We start from the raw sequence: 21,231 nt of genomic DNA, 5'->3' as shown, positions 1-21,231 counted from the left end.
CAACCATGGCGTCTAAGATGGTTTCGTGTTTTATACAATTGTATTTGTTTCACATTTTGAATAAGATGACAAGAAATGATGTTTAAATGGATTCCCACAAAACAAAAGGGCCCTACAATTAGCAAACGGACTTCTCAATTACTTTTTAATTAATTAAAAATTCGAATTAGTATTTAGTATAATAAAATAATTATTATAAATAATAAAAAAAGTGTCAACGATTGTACGTATATGCGCTATTGATTAAGATCCCTTATAATAGCTGGAGAGCAGATAAAACGAGTCCCATAGGGAATGTAGGGAATGTAAGTCTCGAATCCCATATCCCTTAGGATTAGATTTTCCCAACAAAAAATCAAAATACTTTGACATAAAGGTTTTAAATTGTAATAAATATATAAATTATTTGGTGCATTTTTAAACTTTTATAAAACCAAAAAGGAAATTAACAATCAAAAAAATCTTTGTCTATTTTTCTCCTAGGTAGATAATCTCTACGAAAAGCTTCCCGCCTACTTATAAACGTGACTGGATATTGTGATAGCTAACAATTTATAACTAACTAAATATGCATTATTTGACGATATAAGGACCTTCAAAATTGTAACTAGTGTTTCTTTAAATAACAAGCTAGTATTTTTTGTTCAAAAACGTGCTGACTTGTGCTGCAGTATGGATCTATTATAATATACGTAATGCTATCGAAATTTAATATAAAAAGAGACTAATCATTGTGAAACCAACTTAATGAGCCATATTAATAAGCAAAGTCATGCTACAAATCGCTACTCAAAAATATACCTACTCTTTAACATATTATATCTTTCACGATAACAAAATACACTTAACTAACGATTTATCTACTTCCAAATACCAATACAACTCTAATTTATTCAGAATATATTTTATAGTTCCAAAGATTTTCTAAAAAAAAATTAAAGTACTGATTAAAGTTGAGTCTAGTAGCCTACCTACACGTGAGTAGCGCCAAGAGACATTCAGCCTCCTCTTTACAAGAGCAGTCCATTACTGCCTGTAAATTTAACTTCATAAAACATTCCACAAAAAGTGAGTATAAAAATATTACTTTTTAAAACAATAAAAGTACAAAAATTAATACAAAACTACAAACTAAGAATACAGAAGCTGGAAACATTGTACAAGTATATTTATTTTATAAATAAACATATATTTATTACAGAGGAAAAGTACTCATATTTACCAGGTTTTCCTTTGATAGAGAACTTTCTTGAGAAAGTGAAAGATTACTAAAAGGAGCAATAAGAATATTTATATAGTAATCAAAAACAAAATAGGTCATTACATTCAAAAATCATTATAAAAACTTAGACTGGAGTAGTATTATGTCAAATTGTATATAGAATGTATGCAAAGGTAGACCCACTACAATTTTGTTTATTTTAGATATAAATAATACTTTATACGACACTATATAAGAACACTTAACAAATTATTCCTTAGATGTCTTCCTAATTAAAATATTTCTATAAAATATACTTACTGTTTATGTTTGAGTATGTTGCGCGCGCCATTCAACTGACGTGCGTCAATTTGCTCGTTAGATTTGACTTTGCGCGAGAAAAATTCCATTTTTGAAAATAAAGAGATCCAATATATCACAGAAGATAAATAACTTTTTACAGTTTATTTTTTAATTTTCGATTACGAAAATATTATATTCTAATAGAGTCTCATACAGAGCTCGCGCTCTCTTAATGACGACTGAAGGTCGCTGGGAAGATGATCATGTTAAATACAATCACGCTACTTGCACTTATCAATTAGCGAATCAAAACAATTTACTTAATGCCAGACTGAGGTCACTGTAATTACTGAGCGAAGCGATATCCCGATGTCTCTTCGTGACCTCTCATGGAATTAACATTTTGTAGAGCACATTATTCTGGAAAAAGTGATATTCTAACATCATTGTATTTATTACTATTATTCCTTAGTTAAAAAATCTCTTACAATGATACAGTTTACAAATATTTTTTACACGCCTTCTGACTGCACCCTTATAGTGGTGTAGGTTATTTGTGCTAAACACTGAAGTGAACCGGCGACCTTTTATATCACGATGGTAATTTCCTTTACTGATTTTACTTTATATGCGTTTAATTTTTGCTTCGTCAAAGCAAGTTGTCAACTTCAACTTCGTTACGAACTGAAACAGTTACAGTTTCAAATGCCATTTATGCCTTACGCTTTTGATGGTAGTTATTTTTTTTATTTATAGAGTTTATTCGTTAAAACGAATATGCCACTCTGTAAATTTAACATTAGAGTAATTAAAGTTAAGTTAGTCAATACTACTTATAACATTACGTTGTCCTTCCTATTACTAAGACCGATCTTAACTAATTTTATAATGGTAGTTATTCATGTCATTTATAATCCGAAATATGCTGCCAAAAAAAGCAAGAATTCGTTTTGATATTTTTATCATTACGTTTTATATACTACTAGTAGACACCCGCGGCTTCTCTCACGTTTTATGGTGTTGGTTGTCATGTGTTAAAAATAGCCAATAACCTTTCTTAGAGTTCTAATATGCTTCACACCAAATTTCATCAAATTCGGTTGAACGGTTGTGAAAGAACGACAGATAGATAGACCGTCAGAGTTACTTTCACATTTTTAATATTAGTATAGAAGCATAGGTTTATTTTGAGTTATTTACAGATTGAACAGCTGATGAAGGTACATACGTCTATGTACATTAAAAGCAATGGCGTAACTATCGTAGGGCAGGCGGTGCAGTGCACCAGGGCCCCCGAGCTCAGGGGGCCCTCTAAACTAAATCTTAAGCTTCTTTAAGGGTAATTATTAGTTAGAGAGGGATGGGAAAGAGGGGGTGAAGGCCTGATTCTTTTTCTGTGCACCGGGGCCTTTCCTCAACCAGCTACGCCACTGATTAAAAGCAATTCTGTATTATAAGTACATGAGGTAAATACTGAGTGTCTGATGTCACATATGAAGAAAAACATCCTTTCGTCGTCATATAGGAAAAGCATTGACGAAATAAAAATATTATACACAAAACACGGATGTTTGCTCAAACTCATATACAGCTTAGTCACAGATTAAACAACATTTTCTAAACATATAAAGTTGAGTAATAATAAAAAGTTGTATCGCATTCATTTCGCATTTCACGACATTTGACAGTTTTTCATACCTAGGATGTCAGATAAATATATGATTCAATAGTACTTCTCAAAAGAAGAAGAGGCCTTGGTTTCGCTATGACACATTTACTTTATTTTATTTACCGGTAATCAATAAATAAAATCAAGTAAAAGTCTCACACAAATATTGTCTAAAAACAAGACATCACCGTTGCGCTCAAGAAAAGTAGTTTTTTTGTATGTTAATTATCAAATAAACGGTCACAGCAACATTATGATGTAATAAATGATATATATTGCGCTATTGTAACACAAAATAAATCTTTTAACGTACCCAGACGTAGGTACAAATACTACACGAAAATTCCTCATCAGATCAGATCATACGAACCGAATTCCATTTTGGGCCAAATAATGTACTTAATTAAAATTTTTATGACGTTAAATTTTAAGTGCCAGTTCGAAGATATGAATTAAAAAATATTGACATGTTGCCTTAATAAGACTATGGAAGTAAGGAAATAACTGCGGATGCAGCGATGGAGCCTGCATCTAGGCTCGCTTCTGTTAAAACGTATCAAATATCATATGCGAGTTTCGGCCAGGAGAACCTTATTATTATCTAATCAAGATCTCAGCATTTGATCGACAAAGCTGCCCAATAACTTGTCAATAACAATCGCTTTATTCAAAGTATCGCAGACAACATACGAGTCGCTATCGATGCAAGGCCAAGGACGAATATATTGTCGATTCGTAATATTTATTATTAATAAAAATATAAATATGGTATGGTATATTCGAATCCATGCACTTGTTGCCATTCTTAAAGATTAGCTTTTTATTATTGTAACAGTACCATTGAATAATGATACTTCACTAACATAAAACATTTTCTATTCTCATAAATATATTATTGCTTTATTTTATTACATTTCTTGGGAATCTTGCATAATTTTACACATCAAGTGCACACATGATCTTATGCATAACAAGACAAAGTAATGCGGAAAAATACTTGTAAGTTAATGTAAGAAAATACTCTAAGGATTTTGGTTTAGATCGATTCGACCGCTCTGAAATTCTAGGAATTAAACCCAACTATATAATGTCTTGTATATAAGTTGTTTATTATATATATATAATCTGGTTGTAAGTTACCTGTCGTTTTGTCCAGTAAGTCACGGGGAAACGTAATGGTACGTATCTGCGGTGATCGGCAATCGATCCGTCACTAACTGATGCAGGCGTGCTTAATGACAGAGATCAAACCAAGGGCATGAGCGTTATATTGCCTTGCTAATGACTCCTGCGACACGTAGGTACGATTGTCGGATTTGATCGGTGGCGTATTAAGGTTCGAAACCGACTCGAGTTGTTGAGGGTTGACTGGTCGATATATAGATGCTATATGCTATAGTAGCCAAAATTAGCTTTATTTATTCACTTTTTTTTAAAGTAATACACCGAGTTTATTTATTTAAATTCGTATTAAAAACGAAATCTTATTGGTTTTCGCCAACAAAATTTTACCTCCTTGAACTTGGGCAACGTACCTCATAAGTTATTTACTAACTATATAGATGATTAAATGCTTACGTTACATATATTCGTATATTAGGTATGTGTTTCATAAAATGTTCTTTATGTGATGATTAAAATACGATATACTGATTCATGAATTAAAAAAGATAATATTAAAGAATTCAGAAATCAATTTCTAGATTTACTGTGTACTATGATTTAGTGTAGTTTATGCTGCATGTACCGACTTCATACAGATGAAATAAGAAATCCGATCGCAGCGCAACCAATGGGTCCAATTTAAAGCATCCAAGGATCCAATCGAATAGTATCATTAAAATCGGCTCAACCGAAGGAATTTGGTTACCTATACTGGTATAGAACATTAAAATCTATGGTAGGTATGTGAATAAGTAAACATCCATCAGTACTTATTACAATAAGCAATAAAAAAATAACAAAAAAGCATAACTTGTCACTTAATCTTATACAATACACTTAGTCCTCAATGACTAAGTATATAAATAACTACGTGGACTATTCCACGGTTAAGGAAATTATAAATAACTTTGGAAAGAAAATTATGTAAGAAAAATGTAAATCGCGTGATGTGTGTGATTCACTCTTTTATTTACAAATTACATTATAGTATCAGGCGCAGAACATTCGATGACACCAATGATTAAATCACAGTATCATTACAATCAGCAGAATATGCCAGTCATGTATCAATAAAACATATAAGTATCTAAGTAGGTTGTATTATAATGATATAATGAGTCTTACATATTTTTTGTTTAATATGCCTTTCAATACTATTCTATACTTTGGGAACTTTTGGTAACTATTTCATTCGGACACTAGCTACATGCCTACCAAGTTCAATAAATAAATCACAATATCTAACCGTAATTATATATAACAAAGGTGTATTGAATACTATAAGAATATTTAAAAAAGAAATAGCAATTCCTGCTTCCGTCGCTATATCCGAGAAAAAATAATTAGTAGTGTTTAATTTGTATAACTAATTGAACTGCAGCGGAAGTGTTGTTCGAATTTCAATAACACATTCGCTCAGTGAGCCTTGTGACCTACAGACACTAAGCTAAGTCTCAACAAATGAAATAAGACTAATGAACGGTAATAGACGACAGTCAATCTTCATTTATCATGTTGCACAAAAAACAATGTGTTTTTGTGAATCAAAACAATTTTTTCCCGTGTTTTTTATATCCTCATTTTGTTCTCTGTCTTTCTGTTTGTCATACTCGTTGATAAATTAATGTAAACACTTTATTTTTTTTAATTTTGGCTTCTAATTGTGCCAATATGGCTTTAAAAATATTTACAATTTTTGAAACATACTTTAATAATAACAAATTCCACTTAAGTAAATAATACATAAATTATATGACAGGCGATAGCGTAGGGTGGAAAAGTTTTAAAGACGCAACTAGAATAATTTTGTAATAAATTTCGCGAACTTCCATCAAATGCAGCTACAAAGCGGTACGCCACAGTATGGCCTCAACGTGACGAAATATAAAGAAAAATCAGTTAAATACGTGTTCTACTGACTTTCTAGAGACTATGAGTATTCTTGAAAATATAGGACGTTTTTGATAGTCAGCCGTCTTAAAAGCAAACTTTAGATTGTACTTGTTGTCGCTCACGGCTTCGCTCGCGATTTAAAGGTTACTTGACAGGTCTAAGGTATTAAAGAGGCCGTAAAAATAGTAGAAAGGGCCTTTGATTTCAAGCTTGCTTTACCACATACCACATACCGAGTCGAGATGGCCCAGCGGTTAGAACGCGTTCAAACCCTGGCAAGCGGTGAAGGAAAACATCGTGAGGAAACCTGCATGTGTCAAATTTCATAGAATTTCTGCCACATGTGTATTCCACCAATACGGGTTGTATTGGAACAGCGTGGTGGAATATGTTCCAAATCTTCTCCTCAAAGGGAGGGGAGGCCTATAGCCCAACAGTGGGAATTTACAGGCTGTTGTTGTTGTTATACACCATTTCATCAAGTTCGATTCAGTGGTCTAACCGTATAAGAGTTATAGACTACCGGACAGACACAGCTGCAAAATACTTTTTCTTTATGAAATTTTGTACATTGGTTAAAAAAAATGTGCTGTGCTTGCATTATTTGAATGTCTTAAACAGTAAATAATATTTGTAACAGCAAGAATCACATGACCGGTAGTAAATTCAATTTTATGTGACTGCGTTCAAAATAAAACATTTACGCAGATTCACAGCTAACACATGCGTAGAAAGTGTATTTGAAAATGTTTGGAAAGGTGCAATTTAACGCGAATTTATTCTGACGTAGAAAGCCGCCGTATCTTAACATCATTATATTTTCACATCTTGGAATTTTTATTATATTTATTTACGCGATGACTAATGATTTCTTTTTTATATATTTCTCTTTTTTTTGCTAAATGATTTTTTTAAAGTTTTGTATTGCCTACTATATGAGTAATCTTACGTGTCTGAAGCTGATAATAATTTTTTTAACTTAAAGAGAAATCAACTTGGAATTTAATAATAATATTCAACTTATTTTAGCAGTTACAGCACTTTAAAAAAATAAAATCATTTGCAAATTCAATAAGCCGACAATCCTCACTGTCTGTATGTTTGCGATAAACTTCAAAACTACTGAACGGATTTTCATGAGGTTTTATACTAATGGACAAAGGGATTGACGAGGAAAGTTTAGGTATGTAATTTATTAAGGTTTTTGAATTAGTTAAAATAAAACAACAATTATTAAACATGTTGGAAAAAAGCAGCAAAAAAATATATAAATAAAAGGAAAAAAGACGTGTCCATCCACCCTTGCGAAGCTGGGACGGGCCGCTATTACAGTATATATATTAAACATATTATAGTATATATACACGTGCTCTTTCCCCTAAAAACTTAGTAGATCCAGGCCTAAAACCGAAATGTAGTGAACAGCAAAGGGTTAATTAGTGAATTAATATTTAGTCATTGTTCCAAAAGTGAAGGAATTACACGTCGCATGTATATTTCAAAAATAATTCAACCACAAGAATCATCATGCCATAATATCTACAGATATTCAAGCAGCCACCCTGGACTAGCTGTCATGTTATGGACATAACAGCAACAGAACGTATATAAGTCACCGTCAACACCCAACGTGCTGGTGACATTGAGATTTCGTGGGCAATTTAATCACGCCTATACCAGGGTCGATTCTATAATGCACGTGTTACGTCACTTTATTATAATGATATAAAAAATCACGAATTCATTTTTACTAGTGTAATGTACACTTGTTAAAACAAACCAAATGAGTCCAAATGTAAGGTATACTATTGGATATTATAAAGTAATAACTTAACAATCTCCTAGATATATCATTAAATCTCGACGGTAGTAAATTATTAAACTTCAATCCGTTAATTTTGAATCGATAATGATAATTAGGAGTAAGTTGAAATCGACTTCGTCGTTGACATCAATAGTGAAATTCAAATTAATAATCTATTTTTAAATTTAATTTGGAGTGTCCATTTGTAACATTAATAAACATATTTGACGGGAGCGATTGTGACGGGACTTTCAGTACTTTACTAGCAGACAGCTGATGTATTAAGGAGTAACATAGGCTACAACAATATTTTTTTTGTTAAACTCTAACCCACAGGAAATTGCGTGCACAAATAGTATAATATAAAATTAAATAATAATAAATATTAAATAATAATAAATAAATAATTAATTAAATTAAACTAAATATAATAATATAAAACTTTACAAGCAATGATCAAGTTCTTTTGGTGTGATATTGTTATTTGAAACGGTGTAGGTGTTTCTCAAACATCAATCATTATCAAAACATTGTTTTATTAGTAGATAATATCAAGGCTCGAGGTTGTTAAATATATTGAAGGGAAAAATATGTTCTAAAATCAAAAAAGTCTTCTAAAAAGTTTTAATATAAATTACAATTTATTAGGTGACATCATTATATAATGAATAATATAATAAAGGAAATAAAAACTACATTTATAAAGGCAGTTATTATATATTGTTAATGTATTTTTTTTTTATTTCCATTAAATAAGGTTTAAACTTTAGGATTAACATTTATAGTTCTCGATTTATATCGAAAAGTTATTGGTAACTTTTGAAGGAATTATATTTAAATTACTCTAAGATAAAAAATACCTCTTAGAAATAGAAGGTTGCCTTAACCGTGTCTACCTTGGAAAATAATATAAGTTATTTTCGTTACTGTTACAATTTTAAGTTCGTTTTACTTTATATCCGCTATAAAAAAAACCGTTTTCATTTGAAGATATTACTCACTAGTTTGTGAATATCTTTGCTATAGTTTATAAAAAAGTGTCAGTATTCCTTTTTCAAATTACGATAGAGCCGGCAATGTGTGCTAAGAGGAAAAAACCTTCAAGCATATTAGAGATAAGTATTTTCTTTTATCATTTTCGTATTTAAAAATCACAATCGATTGGCGATTTTAGATATCGCGCCAAATAAAACAATCGTAATCAGTAAAGATAAGAAACACGATTAAGTAAATATAACTTTACAAATCAAATACTACTAATTAGCTACTCAGTAAAGAACTATGCTCTACAAAAAGCCTTTAAATGTCCCATTAAATTACTTAGGAATCTCTGTATTCCAGGAGTAAGATTTTACCTCATTTACGGTGCTCCAATGCAATTTAGCGAGTAAAAACTCGGTACATTTTCATCCGATACATGAAAATATATATATTTTCCTTCACCACCAAGCACGAAATGAATTGTTAGCACAAATCATAACAGACTACCAACCACAAGCACATTAAAATCAGTATTGTTTTCAGATCATGAATTCAAAATTTCGATTAAGGTGGTTAGAAAATGTAAACTTCTTTAATCAGACTTTACTCTTTATCTTGAGTGATATTGGTATTCTACAATTGTGGTGTATGCCTACAGCCTACACCCACGTAATATAATCGATACACTCATACACATACATACATCATAAACAAAAAAACCGCCTTACATCACCATATAGTTTATTACACAAAAGATTAATAAATTACTATCATAAAAGCATAATCTGTATACATATACTCGTATATATATGTAACAATATATTAATAAATATCAAATTGCAGTATTTAAAACAAGTTTTAGGCTTCCAATACATTTTTATATTGTTGAATATTTTTAAATGCTATGTTGTTACTATTTATTATAGCCATTTTTATAAATATCACCTTTATAATATATAATAACATTAGTTCTCATAATATATATTCTCATCCTCAATCCTGTCGAATCTCAGCACCACGTCCAGCCTCTGTGCTTACAACAAAAATTATTCGTGTTTATGTATAAAAAACCTGACATTGATTATAAAATTACCCATCCCGATACTATGGCATCTAACTGACATATTATTTATTTTACGCATTGTGTATTTATTATTCATCCTAGAACTGGCTTTATCTATATGTAATTATGAAAACTAAAATACGAAAATTCAAACGCAAGTACAGTCATATGTCATCTTATTATGTTTATCTGATTCAAATTTAAATTGCACGTTCTATTAACGACAGAGACAGATAAAAAATATTATTAAAATTATATATATTCAGATATGTTAATTTCTAGTAAAATTTATTAATCTCATAAAATGTTGTATAATTAATTAATCTTTACTTACTGCCATTTTCTTTTATCGTTAAGTTTTAGCGATGCAGAATTTCCCATCTCTATCAATTAAATTTAAGACTGTTTTATCACTTTTAAGTTTCAGCACAAACTTGAGTTATTAAAAAAATTGCTAAAAAAATGTATTATAAATTTAACGCGTCTTAACTACTCGACAACCCGTAATACTATAATCATAACGCCGCAGGTAAGCCTACAATCACTGACCGTGAGCTTCCCTTCGCTCTATTAGATTCCATAGTTTTTGTACTATTGTCTGATTTCTGTGAAACAAACACCTAAAAAAGTTAGCTTTAGGTCATTTCAATGAAAAAAATAAATTCAGTCGTGAAAAAAATAAATTTAAAGAATGATTGTTTCTACTCACTACTAGATGTCGTTACCACTACGTTAATTTTTCATAGGTGGTAGTTGAACTATGTTTAAACAAAATAATGTTTATTAATAAAAATGAATTTAAAGAAATTAAAATACGAGTTTTTTTATTACATATAAGAAAAAGATCCGTTAAATTTTGCATAATTTTTGCTTTACTTACTAATCTCACTTCTCATTTGACAAGTTTTAAATGTCAATTTGTCAATTATAGCTGACGTTTAATGCTTCGAGGTTAGAATTTGAATTTAAATAAGAATCGAAAGCATTTTTTAATCTACTTAAATTAATAATGATAAACGTAAGAAAACTTAGTTAAAACGAATATATAAGCTTAAAATTGAGTTGTATTTGTATACAATTGCAACATGAAGAAAGAAGGTAAGTAGCCCGATTTTCAACTTTGAAGTCATATTCAAAGTCATATTGTTTTCATATTAATCGAGTAATTCATGTATTTAAATTATATTTGTGTTGTTTTAGAAGTACAAGATATTTTCCTTAAGATTCTAAGAGAAGAAGAAGATGTTTCTGCAGGAGTAGCAGCCATTAAAACCTTATTGACTGTGATAGAAAACTATAAAGGTAATTCTTTTCTAACTTTATTATCAAAGGACTTGAATTAAAAATCAATGTAATTGAAAAGTAAACACACAAGAAAATATGTTAATTTTTTTTTCATTAATTTCATTTTATTCATTCATTAAGTTTTTATCATTTGTTGGTATAAAATTATGTGTTCTATTGTCTTCATATAATTATACTAGAATCTGTATTTGTCACTGCTATTTTACCATTGCAGTGGCAACAGTTCGTGAACTGGATCTCAACTTACAGTTGGCTGTTGATGCCATGCGCCACTGTGACCAGCCTGTAACTGCCATATCATCAGGCTGTCAACTGTTCATGCGATTCATTACCTTCGCTAAACTAGATGTTAAGGTATTTACTGTTTTATTTACAGAAATATTATTAATAGTTACAAATTACTTTAGTTACAGTATTGTAGTATTTTAGTTACAGTTTTAATTTATTTATAAGTTATGTTTATAATTCATTTGTAATTTTTATTCATAGTTATTATGTAATTAATATGCAGACATGTAATTATTTAAGTACAGTAAACATATTAAGATTTAACAAAAAAGCTTAACTGTCAGATTTGATTTGATTCAATATTTTTTTGTTTCTTAATTACTTATTCCAATTATTTCAGTCATTTGAAGAATGTGAACAAATAATGCTGCAGCGCGGCCGTATATTCTTAGACACACTATTAGAAGCCCGAGGAAAAGTTGCTAAACAAGCATTACCATTTATAAGTGATGGTTGTGTAAGTTAATTTTTTTTTTTTTTTTTTTTTTTTATGGAATAGGTGGCAAACGAGCAGGAGGCTCACCTGATGGAAAGTGACTACCACCGCCCATGGACATCTGCAACACCAGGGGGCTTGCAGGTGCGTTGCCGGCCTTTGAGAAAGGAGTAGGCTCTTTTCTTGAAGGTTCCCATGTCGTATCGGTTCGGAAAAACCGCCGGCGACAGCTGGTTCCACAGAGTGGTTGTGCGAGGCAGAAAATGTCTAAGAAATCGCGCTGTTGTGGATTTTCGGACATCAAGATGGTGCGGGTGAAACTTAGAATTTTGACGAGATGTCCGAAGGTGAAATTCAGCAGCCGGGATTAATCCGAACAATTCCTCGGAACATTCCCCGTGAAAAATTCGGTAGAAGATGCAGAGTGATCCAACATCTCTACGCAAAGCCAAAGGATCAAGGAGATCGGAAAGGGCTTGATCGTCGATAATTCGAGCCGCTCTACGTTGGATGCGGTCAAATGGAAGGAGCTGGTACTGGGGAGCACCCGCCCAGAGGTGAGAGCAGTACTCCATGTGAGGCCGAATTTGCGCCTTGTAAAGTTTTAGGCGATGGGCCGACGTGAAGTACTGTCTCGCCTTGCTGAGCACACCGAGCTTCTTTGAAGTTTCTTTGAAAATTGTGATTAACTTATTGCTCCTAAGCCATGTTTACTTAGTACCTTGCTAATTTAAATTGAATTTTTTATCATGTTTAAAATTTCCAAAAATAGTTCCGAATGTCGCCATAATTATCATTTCCTCGTTTTTCGGTTCTTCAAATGACACTACCATTAGATAACTCTATATCAGGATCCATAAACAACAACCACTACAACAGCCTGTAAATTCCTACTGCTGGGCTAAAGGTCTCCTCTCCCTTAGAGGAGAAGGTTTGGAACATATTCCACCACGCTGTTCCAATGCGGGTTGGTGGAATACACATGTGGCAGGATTTCCATGAAATTTGTCACATGCAGGTTTCCTCACGATGATTTCCTTCACCGCTGAGCACGAGATGAATTATAAAGACAAATTAAGCACATGAATCAGCGGTGCTTGCCTGGGTTTGAACCTGCAATCTGTCAAATCTGTGGGCCAATAACATCGCGAGGACGCCTGCATGTAACTACTTACAATGAAATTTTGCCACATGAGTATCCATCAACTTGCTTCAATAGCGTGGTGGAATATGCTCCGAACCTTCTCCTCAAAGGGAGAGGATGCCCAACAGCGGAAAATTTACAGGCTTTTAATGTTGCCATATTGTAAACATAAAAAAAATCCGTCGAATTAAATAGCTTTCGAGTTATTTTATAATGAACTTTTTTTGTTACTTTCCAGAAAATTCTCACACATTCTCGATCACGAGTTGTACTTCAAGCCATGTTAGAAGCAGCAAAAGCCAATAAAAGATTTCAAGTTTTCGTGACGATGTCATGTCCGGATAACAGCGGGTAAGTTAATTAAAAAAATATATAACTCAAATTATAAATATCATAAATATTGTTGGAATAAACAAGCAACATCTCACACAACATCCCTTTTAAAAAAAAGGCGGGAGATTCGTAGTTGACACATTGAGATCGCGAATATAATTATTACGGTGTAATGTGATTATTGATGGTTATTTGTGTTGTAGACTAAATGTTTTTCTTTTGTGCTAGATTGATTGTTATTTTAAATTAAAGATAATTGTTTTAGAGGTTAACCTACTTCCTATTTCTGGTTCTAAAAATATATGTACATTTCACAATCCTTCCTCTTAAATCACTCTACCAATAAAAAACCGCATCAATATCTGTTGCGTATTTTTAAAGATATAAGCATATATAGTGACTGACAGCGGTAAGCAACTTTGTTTTGTACTATGTAAAGAAAAGAAGATGTGATGCTACCTGTTTGGAATGTTATGAATTTTAGCGAGAAGTACCGGCAAGTATATAATCTATAGTTTTATAGTCCATATGATCTAGTAAAAGAGACCTTATTTTTTTACCATAACTTTAGATTTTGAATACCTAAGTAGTCATCGGTTTCGTTAAAAAGAAAATCAAAAATCTAAATCAAAATAAACTTTATCCAAGTAGACTTTTACAAGCACTTTTAAATCGTCAATTAACAATTAAGTGAAGCTACCACCGGTTCGGAAAGTAGATTGTACCTAGAAGAACCGACAAGAAACTCAGTAGTTACTCTTTTTCAACATTAAAAAAATACAAACTTTTATTATTTAACTTAATATATCCTGCGTGGAAGTCAACAGGTATTAATTACACGCTTTTTTATCGTCTACAAAATCTTGTATCTAGTAATACCTTTTTTACCGATGTATTTTTTATAAACGATTTGAATTTACGAAGAGGCAAAGTTAAAAATGTCTGCCAAATTTTATTATAGAAACGGATACCTTGCCTCAAGAAAGTTTTATTGACTTTACGGAGTCGGAAACTTGGCGTTATAAGCTTGTCCTTACTCCTAGTGCATATACAATGATTATCACTGATTTTATCAAAGTGATCAATGTTACTGTGAATATACATAATAGGTTGGGGAAAAAGTTTCTTCGCATTTTATATGAAAATTCAAAAAGTTTTTTTTATAGTTTATTTACATTTGACTAAAGTATGTAGGTGCCATTTTGTTCCATAACTTTTTGCCATCTTGTTGGTAGTATCCCATTGCTGTAAAAATTTTCGGGTTTCTGATCGAAAAACTGCGACAAGTGGTTTTGGCAGTCCTCTCGTGATGTTAACCTGACACTGCCTAAGGAATTCTTCAGAGACCGAAACAGATGAAAATCTGAAGGTGCAAAAAGAAGGTCAGGACTATACGGCGGATGCATTAATACCTCCCAGCCAAACTCTCGTAATTTTTGTTGAGTGGTTAAAGATGTGTGAGGTCTAGCGTTGTCATGGTGAAAAACCACACCCCTTCTGTTGAACAATTCTGGCCGCTTTCTCTCAATTTCTTGCTTCAATCTCATCAATTGTTCGCAATACAGTTCTGAATCGATGGTCCTGCCGGGCGGTAACAGCTCATAATGAATGATGCCTTTCCAATCCCACCATACACACAGCATTACCTTGTTGCGAGTTAATCCGGGTTTTGCCACAGTCTGTGAAGCTTGACCGGCCTTTGACCACGATCTTTTACGCACGTTCTTGTCGTATGTGATCCACTTTTCATCACCAGTTATCAGCTTCTTCAAAAATGGTTCGGTTTCATTACGTCGTAATAAAGAATCACAAATGAGTACACGGTTCATTAGGTTTCTTTCAGTGATTTCATGAGGCACCCATATATCGAGCTTTATTCAAATGAGTCAAAACCGTTTTGTGGTCAATTGCCAGTTCTTCAGCTACATCGTAACTACTAATATGCCGATCCTGCTCCACTTTTTCAAAAATGGCATCAATTTTGTCCGTAACAGGGCGACCATAGCGAGATGCATCTTTGATATCAAAATTTCCGGCTTGAAAACGCTTAAACCAAACTTGCGCTACTCTCACAGATACTGCATTAGGTCCATAAACATCACAATTTTTTTTCGCGGCTTGAGTTGCATTTTTACCTTTTTTATAGTAAAATTTTAAAATGTATCGAATTTCTTCTTTAGATTCACTCATTTTAACAACAACAAAAACAAATGAAAATCACACAAATTCCTAATTTGAATTTGAAAGTGCCTTCTTTAAAACTAAAACTTTTTAATTATACCAAAACCAGCCAGATACAAATGGTATAGCCAAAGAGATTTTATTACAAGTTCATACATACTATATGCGAAAAGACTTTTTCCCCAACCTAATAATATTGTTGTAAATATATTGCGACGCAACAGTGAGTATTCCTACTTTGTTAAAAATATCCCGAAGAGAGTCTCTAGCTCCAAGATTATAAATAGACCGGATTGCTCTCTTTTGTAAAATAAAGACAGATTCAATATTTGCAGTGTGACCCTAAAGTAATATGCCATATGACATAATACTGTGAAAATAACCAAAATAAACTAAACGAGCGGTATCAATACCAGTTAATTGTCTAACTTTTCTAACCGCGTATGCTGCGGAGCTGAGTCTTCCTGCTAGGGATGATAAATGGAGACTCCACTGAAATCTGGAATCCAATTCTATTCCCAAGAACGTATCGTAGCGGCTACATCAAGCCGGTCACCGCTTAAAGATATATTATAATTATGCTTTCTAACATTGGGTAGGGTAAAAACTACAAATTTTGTTTTTTGAGCATTCAAAACCAAATTATTTACTTTAAACCTACCGTGTATCTGTGATAATGCACCGTTCACATCGTCATAGTCAGTTTTCCTGACGACCTTAAAAATCAGTGAAATATCGTCAGCAAACAATACTATATCACAAATCCCTTTAACATAGAATGGAAGATCATTTATATATACTAGAAATAGAAAGGGACCCAATATTGAAACTTGAGGAACACCCATTTTCAACGTAGATCCAGTAGACTTTATTCCATTAATGAAAACTTGCTGGATTATTTGACTTAGTATGAAGCAATGAGATCAAGAGCCTTACCTTGAACACCGTAATATACTCGTGTTCTACACAATCAAATGCTTTAGATAAATCACAGAATACTCCAATAGCCTTCTGTGATTTTTCCCAAGCATCGTAAATATGTTTAAGAAGCGCAATTCCCGCATCAGTTGTTGATCGACCTCTGGTAAAACCAAAGTGATCACTATGAAAAATATTATTTGTACCGAAATGGATAAGAAGTTGATTTAAATGTTTTTTTACGAAAATTTTAGTTAAAGATGGGAGTATTGAGATAGTCCTGTTATTATTACTGGGATCGCTTCTATTTCCATTCTTAAAAAGTGGTAAGACTTTACTACATTTTAACAAGTTAGGAAATGAACCCGTGTTCAAACTCTTGTTAAAAATTACTGCTATATACGGAGCAATATCGTATATGATGTTTTTAATGAATTTTACCGAAATGCCCGTAGTAGTAGTAGTATCGTTAGTTTTTTTTAAAAAGAAAGGTTTATATCTACAAAAATCTTTGTTATAATACTGGAAGGTCTAAGTATTTTTAACAATACAAGAATATCGGATTTATGTGTATTAACTGTAAAATTCATTAATAATATAATATAATATCTAAAATTAAAACATTATTAACTACAGCGAACGAATGCATAAAGAGCTAGTAGCGGCAGGAATAGAGGCCACACTTATCCTGGACTCAGCGGTCGGCTACATCATGGAGCAAATGGACATTGTCATGCTGGGGGCTGAGGGGGTCACCGAGAGCGGAGGGATTATTAATAAGGTGACTTATCTGTTGCATCTCTAAAATAAAACACTTCAAATAATAAATAAATATGAGACAACATCACATACATTACTCTGATCCCAATGTAAGTAGCTAAAGCACTTGTGTTATGGAAAATCAGAAGTAACGAAGGTACCACAAACACCCAGACCCAAGACAACATAGAGAACTTATGGTAATCTACATCGACTCGGCCGGGAATCGAACCCGGGACCTCAGAGTGGCGTACCCATGAAAACCGGTTTACACACCACTCGACCACGGAGGTCGTCAAATAAATATAGCTTTCAAATAGGATATTTGCCGAAAAATATCATATTAAAAATTCTATATTTAAATAGCGCGCAAAGTCGCTACTTGGACCATATGGCGCTGCAATCGGGTCGGTGACGTCACTTTCTTGTATTTTAATCTGTGGTATATATAGTAGAAAAGCAAGGTTTACAAGAAAGTGACTTCATCATAAGCCCGGCCAATCAGAAGCGTTTTGTATCACGTGACAAACGTTTGAAAAAATGCAAGGACTATATGGGACCAAACTCAAAATATAATTATATCCACTAAAAAATTCGTTGTAATCAATGTGTTATAACAAAGACATTGTAAATTATTGCGAAACGAAAATTGACTAATAGGTAATAAAAAATTAAAAAGACCACTAATTTATTAATAATATTGAACTTAAGTACTGTTATCTTTATTCCCAGATCGGCACATACTGTCTGGCTATGTCAGCGCTAGAATTGAAGAAACCTGTATACGTTCTGACTGAGAGTTTCAAATTCTCAAGGATATATCCCCTGAATCAGCGTGACGTGCCAAATGAGTTCAAATATTTATCAAGCGTGCTCAACTCTGGCGACCTGTCGAAACAGCATCCCCTGGTCGACTACACCCCGCCCGCATACATCACTTTACTGTTTACTGACCTGGGCATATTGACGCCGTCCGCTGTCAGCGACGAACTCATCAAATTGTATTTGTAATATTTTGTAATATACTGTAATTATTTATAATATTTTTTTATTTAAAATTCCCAAATCTATCTCTTTATTTAATATCCCCAAACTGGTTAGATTACATAAAACTTAACGCTGATAATTATCTATCTGTTAATTGAGTAATTTTTGAAAGCTACTTTTAAATCCCCTGGTCGACTACACCCCGCCCGCGTACATCACTCTGCTGTTTACTGACCTGGGCATATTGACGCCGTCCGCTGTCAGCGACGAACTCATCAAATTGTATTTGTAATATTTTGTAATATATTGTAATTATTTATAATATTTTTTTATTTAAAATTCCCAAACATCTCTTATTTAATATCCCCAAGCTGGTTAGATTACATAAAACTTAACGCTGATAATGATCTTTATGATATTGAGTAATTTTTGAAAGCTACTTTTTAATCTAGATAGCCTCGAGACTAGAATGCGTAGATCTAAACTAAAGATAGGTAAGGTCTAGCTCGGACAAGCAATGAGGTAATACTTGTCTATGGAGTAAAATATTGTCTCTGACTATGTCGATATGAAAGAAAAACAAAAATCCAAATTCATCTGGCACTTTTATTAATGTAATAATAAGTATATGAAAATATTTATAATAATCGCGTATAATCACTTAATAATATACTAAATATTCAATAGCTACATTAATTATCTACTTGAGTTATTGTTTTGTTACATATAATATTTCATTTTTCATAACATACAAGTAGGCAAGAAAATATTATAAATTTTATTGGAAGCACAGTGTTATCACAATTAATTTTTTGCCAAATTCTTAAATTCATTATTTATTATATCAAATGTATAAAAATTTGTTTTTATAATATTTCATAACAATATTTGCACCTTTGTAAAACGTCATTTTTTATTTTTCTTTTTTGTAAATTTATTAATTCTTATAACATTTTGTAAAGTTAACAATGATTCTGATGTAACATAACTAGTAGAAATAACATGTCAGCTTTTAAAACACAAATTGCACATTTTGAATAAAGAAATATTTAATAATAACATACCTGCAAATATAAAGAAAACTTAATTATTAATTCGCGGGTTAATATGAAAATAGGTCAAAGTGAAATGGCAATTAATGAATAAATCCACTTTTGCGTAAAATATTAACATTTTAACGTTGAAACACTATTTTCTTTTTCTCCTAAAACCATTTATGATCGCTCAAACCCTACAGTTTTTCTAGAGATCAACACATAATTATGTAAAAGGCATCAAAATATAATTTTAATACTAAGCTATATAACATAGATTACAATATTTTTTCAATAAAAGTTTCAAATAATACAAAAGCAGTCAGGTAAAAATTTGAGAAAATTAACAGATATTTTTCCTCCAACAAATATTGCTACAATATTTTGCAACACATTCATCAAGAACATTACATACATAGACAACATTTTCCTTTTTATACAAAATGGCTGATTAAAATTATCTGGAAAATATGTTGCCAGTTTTTATTAAAATTCTTACAACTACAATTGAGTTACATTCTATTGAATAAAATTATTTCTATCGAATTTACAACTTACATATAAAACAATACTGACATATCATAGATGTTTGGGTAGCATGATAATTATTTACAATCAAACAATATAAAAGATTGCAAAACTGTCCACAACAATTCTTTCTCAAGAATTGACCGACAATTAGAAAGACTCCCAATTATACATATGTTCACAGTGTTCTTGAAAATAGTTTTAATATTCTATATATTTTTTTTATAAAATCATCACTAATTATTTTAAAAATTATTTACCTGAATGATTGTTTTATTTTCATTTTGTCGTTGTTTTGCTCGTTTTACATTACATTTATAAAAAAATACATAACAACTGCACCGTTAAATCAATGAGTACATATAGATTTAAAATTAGGGGAATATTTTACTTCACTTATTAAGAATAAATCGATTTTTTCAAGGACATTTGTCTATTAGTAGATCACCTTAGTATGAAGTCCTCAGCTTCACACCAACGCTGGAAATAGGCTCAGCGTTACCTATTGTAAATGTTGTCTATGATCGTGTATATCTGGTGGAAATGCGGTCTCTTGTCTGGCTCGTACTCCCAGCAACGCAGCATCAGCGCATACACGTCTTCCGCGCAGCCCTCAGGAGCTGGCATGCGGTACCCTGAACATTCCAATAGGTCCCTTTTATTATTTTATTATTTTTGAATACAATCTATAAAATATAATAATTCTAAATATTAATATTTCGAAATTTGTGTCTTTTCCCTTCTGTCTATGAAAAGTTAATTGACGTCATATACGCACGTTAAAACAATGAATTACAGATTATGCCCCTTCCCACTCCTCTGATGTTTACGGTCTCTGATGTTTACCACCGAATGTTAATGGTCAAACATAATATCAGCTAGAAGGATGAGTACAGTTGGTTAAATTGTTGTATGTGGTAGGTACGTACCGTTGTCGATCTTCTCCCGCGCGCGCGAGTTGCTCATGCCGGCGTAGGGCGTGTCCCCTTTGGAGAAGATCTCCCACATGAGCACGCCGTAGCTCCACACATCACACAGCGACGTGTACTTGCCTAGAGGTCACAGCTTTATAAATACAACGATATTTTCAACAATGTCAGAATGTACATACATTATTATGCTTTTTGAAGTAAAAATGTTTTATCTGTCATGTTAATTGTATGTAAATGTAAATTTTAGTCGAAAAGCTTCGATGGGCAATCAGTCCTAAGGTTACTTGTTACCGAAGGAGTAAATTGTC

General features: G+C 32.2%; 3 protein-coding genes across 8 annotated transcripts in view; 1 reads left to right on the top strand and 2 right to left on the bottom strand.

Annotated features, from left to right (window-relative positions):
• The window catches only part of LOC124535099 (NADP-dependent malic enzyme-like), a 30,906-nt gene extending 20,318 nt beyond the window's left edge, over positions 1 to 10,588 (bottom strand). The window contains exon 1 of one of the 3 annotated variants that reach the window (XM_047111164.1): positions 10,413 to 10,588. In XM_047111164.1, the coding sequence (XP_046967120.1) occupies positions 10,413 to 10,459 (47 nt within the window). In that variant the 5' untranslated portion in view covers positions 10,460 to 10,588. Of the gene's footprint in view, positions 1 to 1,522; positions 1,752 to 4,313; positions 4,419 to 10,412 lie in introns of those variants that run through there. The other 2 variants (XM_047111165.1, XM_047111163.1) reach the window with 2 other exon arrangements.
• A 396-nt stretch (positions 10,589 to 10,984) lies between these two features.
• On the top strand, positions 10,985 to 18,483 carry LOC124535131 (translation initiation factor eIF-2B subunit alpha). The gene is made up of 7 exons (XM_047111209.1): positions 10,985 to 11,176; positions 11,279 to 11,380; positions 11,598 to 11,737; positions 12,012 to 12,128; positions 13,490 to 13,602; positions 17,320 to 17,464; positions 18,175 to 18,483. Exons 1-7 carry the CDS (start codon positions 11,164 to 11,166, stop codon positions 18,451 to 18,453), a joined length of 909 nt encoding a protein of 302 aa, XP_046967165.1. The 5' UTR covers positions 10,985 to 11,163; the 3' UTR covers positions 18,454 to 18,483.
• A 538-nt stretch (positions 18,484 to 19,021) lies between these two features.
• Positions 19,022 to 21,231, bottom strand: part of LOC124535260 (tyrosine-protein kinase Fer) — a 34,212-nt gene continuing 32,002 nt past the window's right edge. For all 4 annotated transcript variants that reach the window (XM_047111395.1, XM_047111396.1, XM_047111397.1 and 1 more), the window contains 2 exons: positions 20,921 to 21,043; positions 19,022 to 20,626 (listed from right to left, as the gene is read on the bottom strand). In XM_047111395.1, the coding sequence (XP_046967351.1) occupies positions 20,490 to 20,626; positions 20,921 to 21,043 (260 nt within the window). In that variant the 3' untranslated portion in view covers positions 19,022 to 20,489. The remainder of the gene's footprint in view (positions 20,627 to 20,920; positions 21,044 to 21,231) is intronic.

Source organism: Vanessa cardui, chromosome 14, assembly GCF_905220365.1.
Source record: "Vanessa cardui chromosome 14, ilVanCard2.1, whole genome shotgun sequence".
NCBI lineage: Eukaryota > Metazoa > Arthropoda > Insecta > Lepidoptera > Nymphalidae > Vanessa > Vanessa cardui.
Note: the sequence above shows the minus strand (reverse complement) of the source record. Positions and strands in the feature narration are given on the sequence as shown.

Excerpts from the sequence above, each read along its gene's own strand:
- LOC124535131 (XM_047111209.1), top strand. Across the intron at positions 12,129-13,489 it reads CATTTATAAGTGATGGTTGT|AAAATTCTCACACATTCTCG; the intron begins GTAAGTTAATTT and ends GTTACTTTCCAG. Across the intron at positions 17,465-18,174 it reads GCGGAGGGATTATTAATAAG|ATCGGCACATACTGTCTGGC; the intron begins GTGACTTATCTG and ends CTTTATTCCCAG.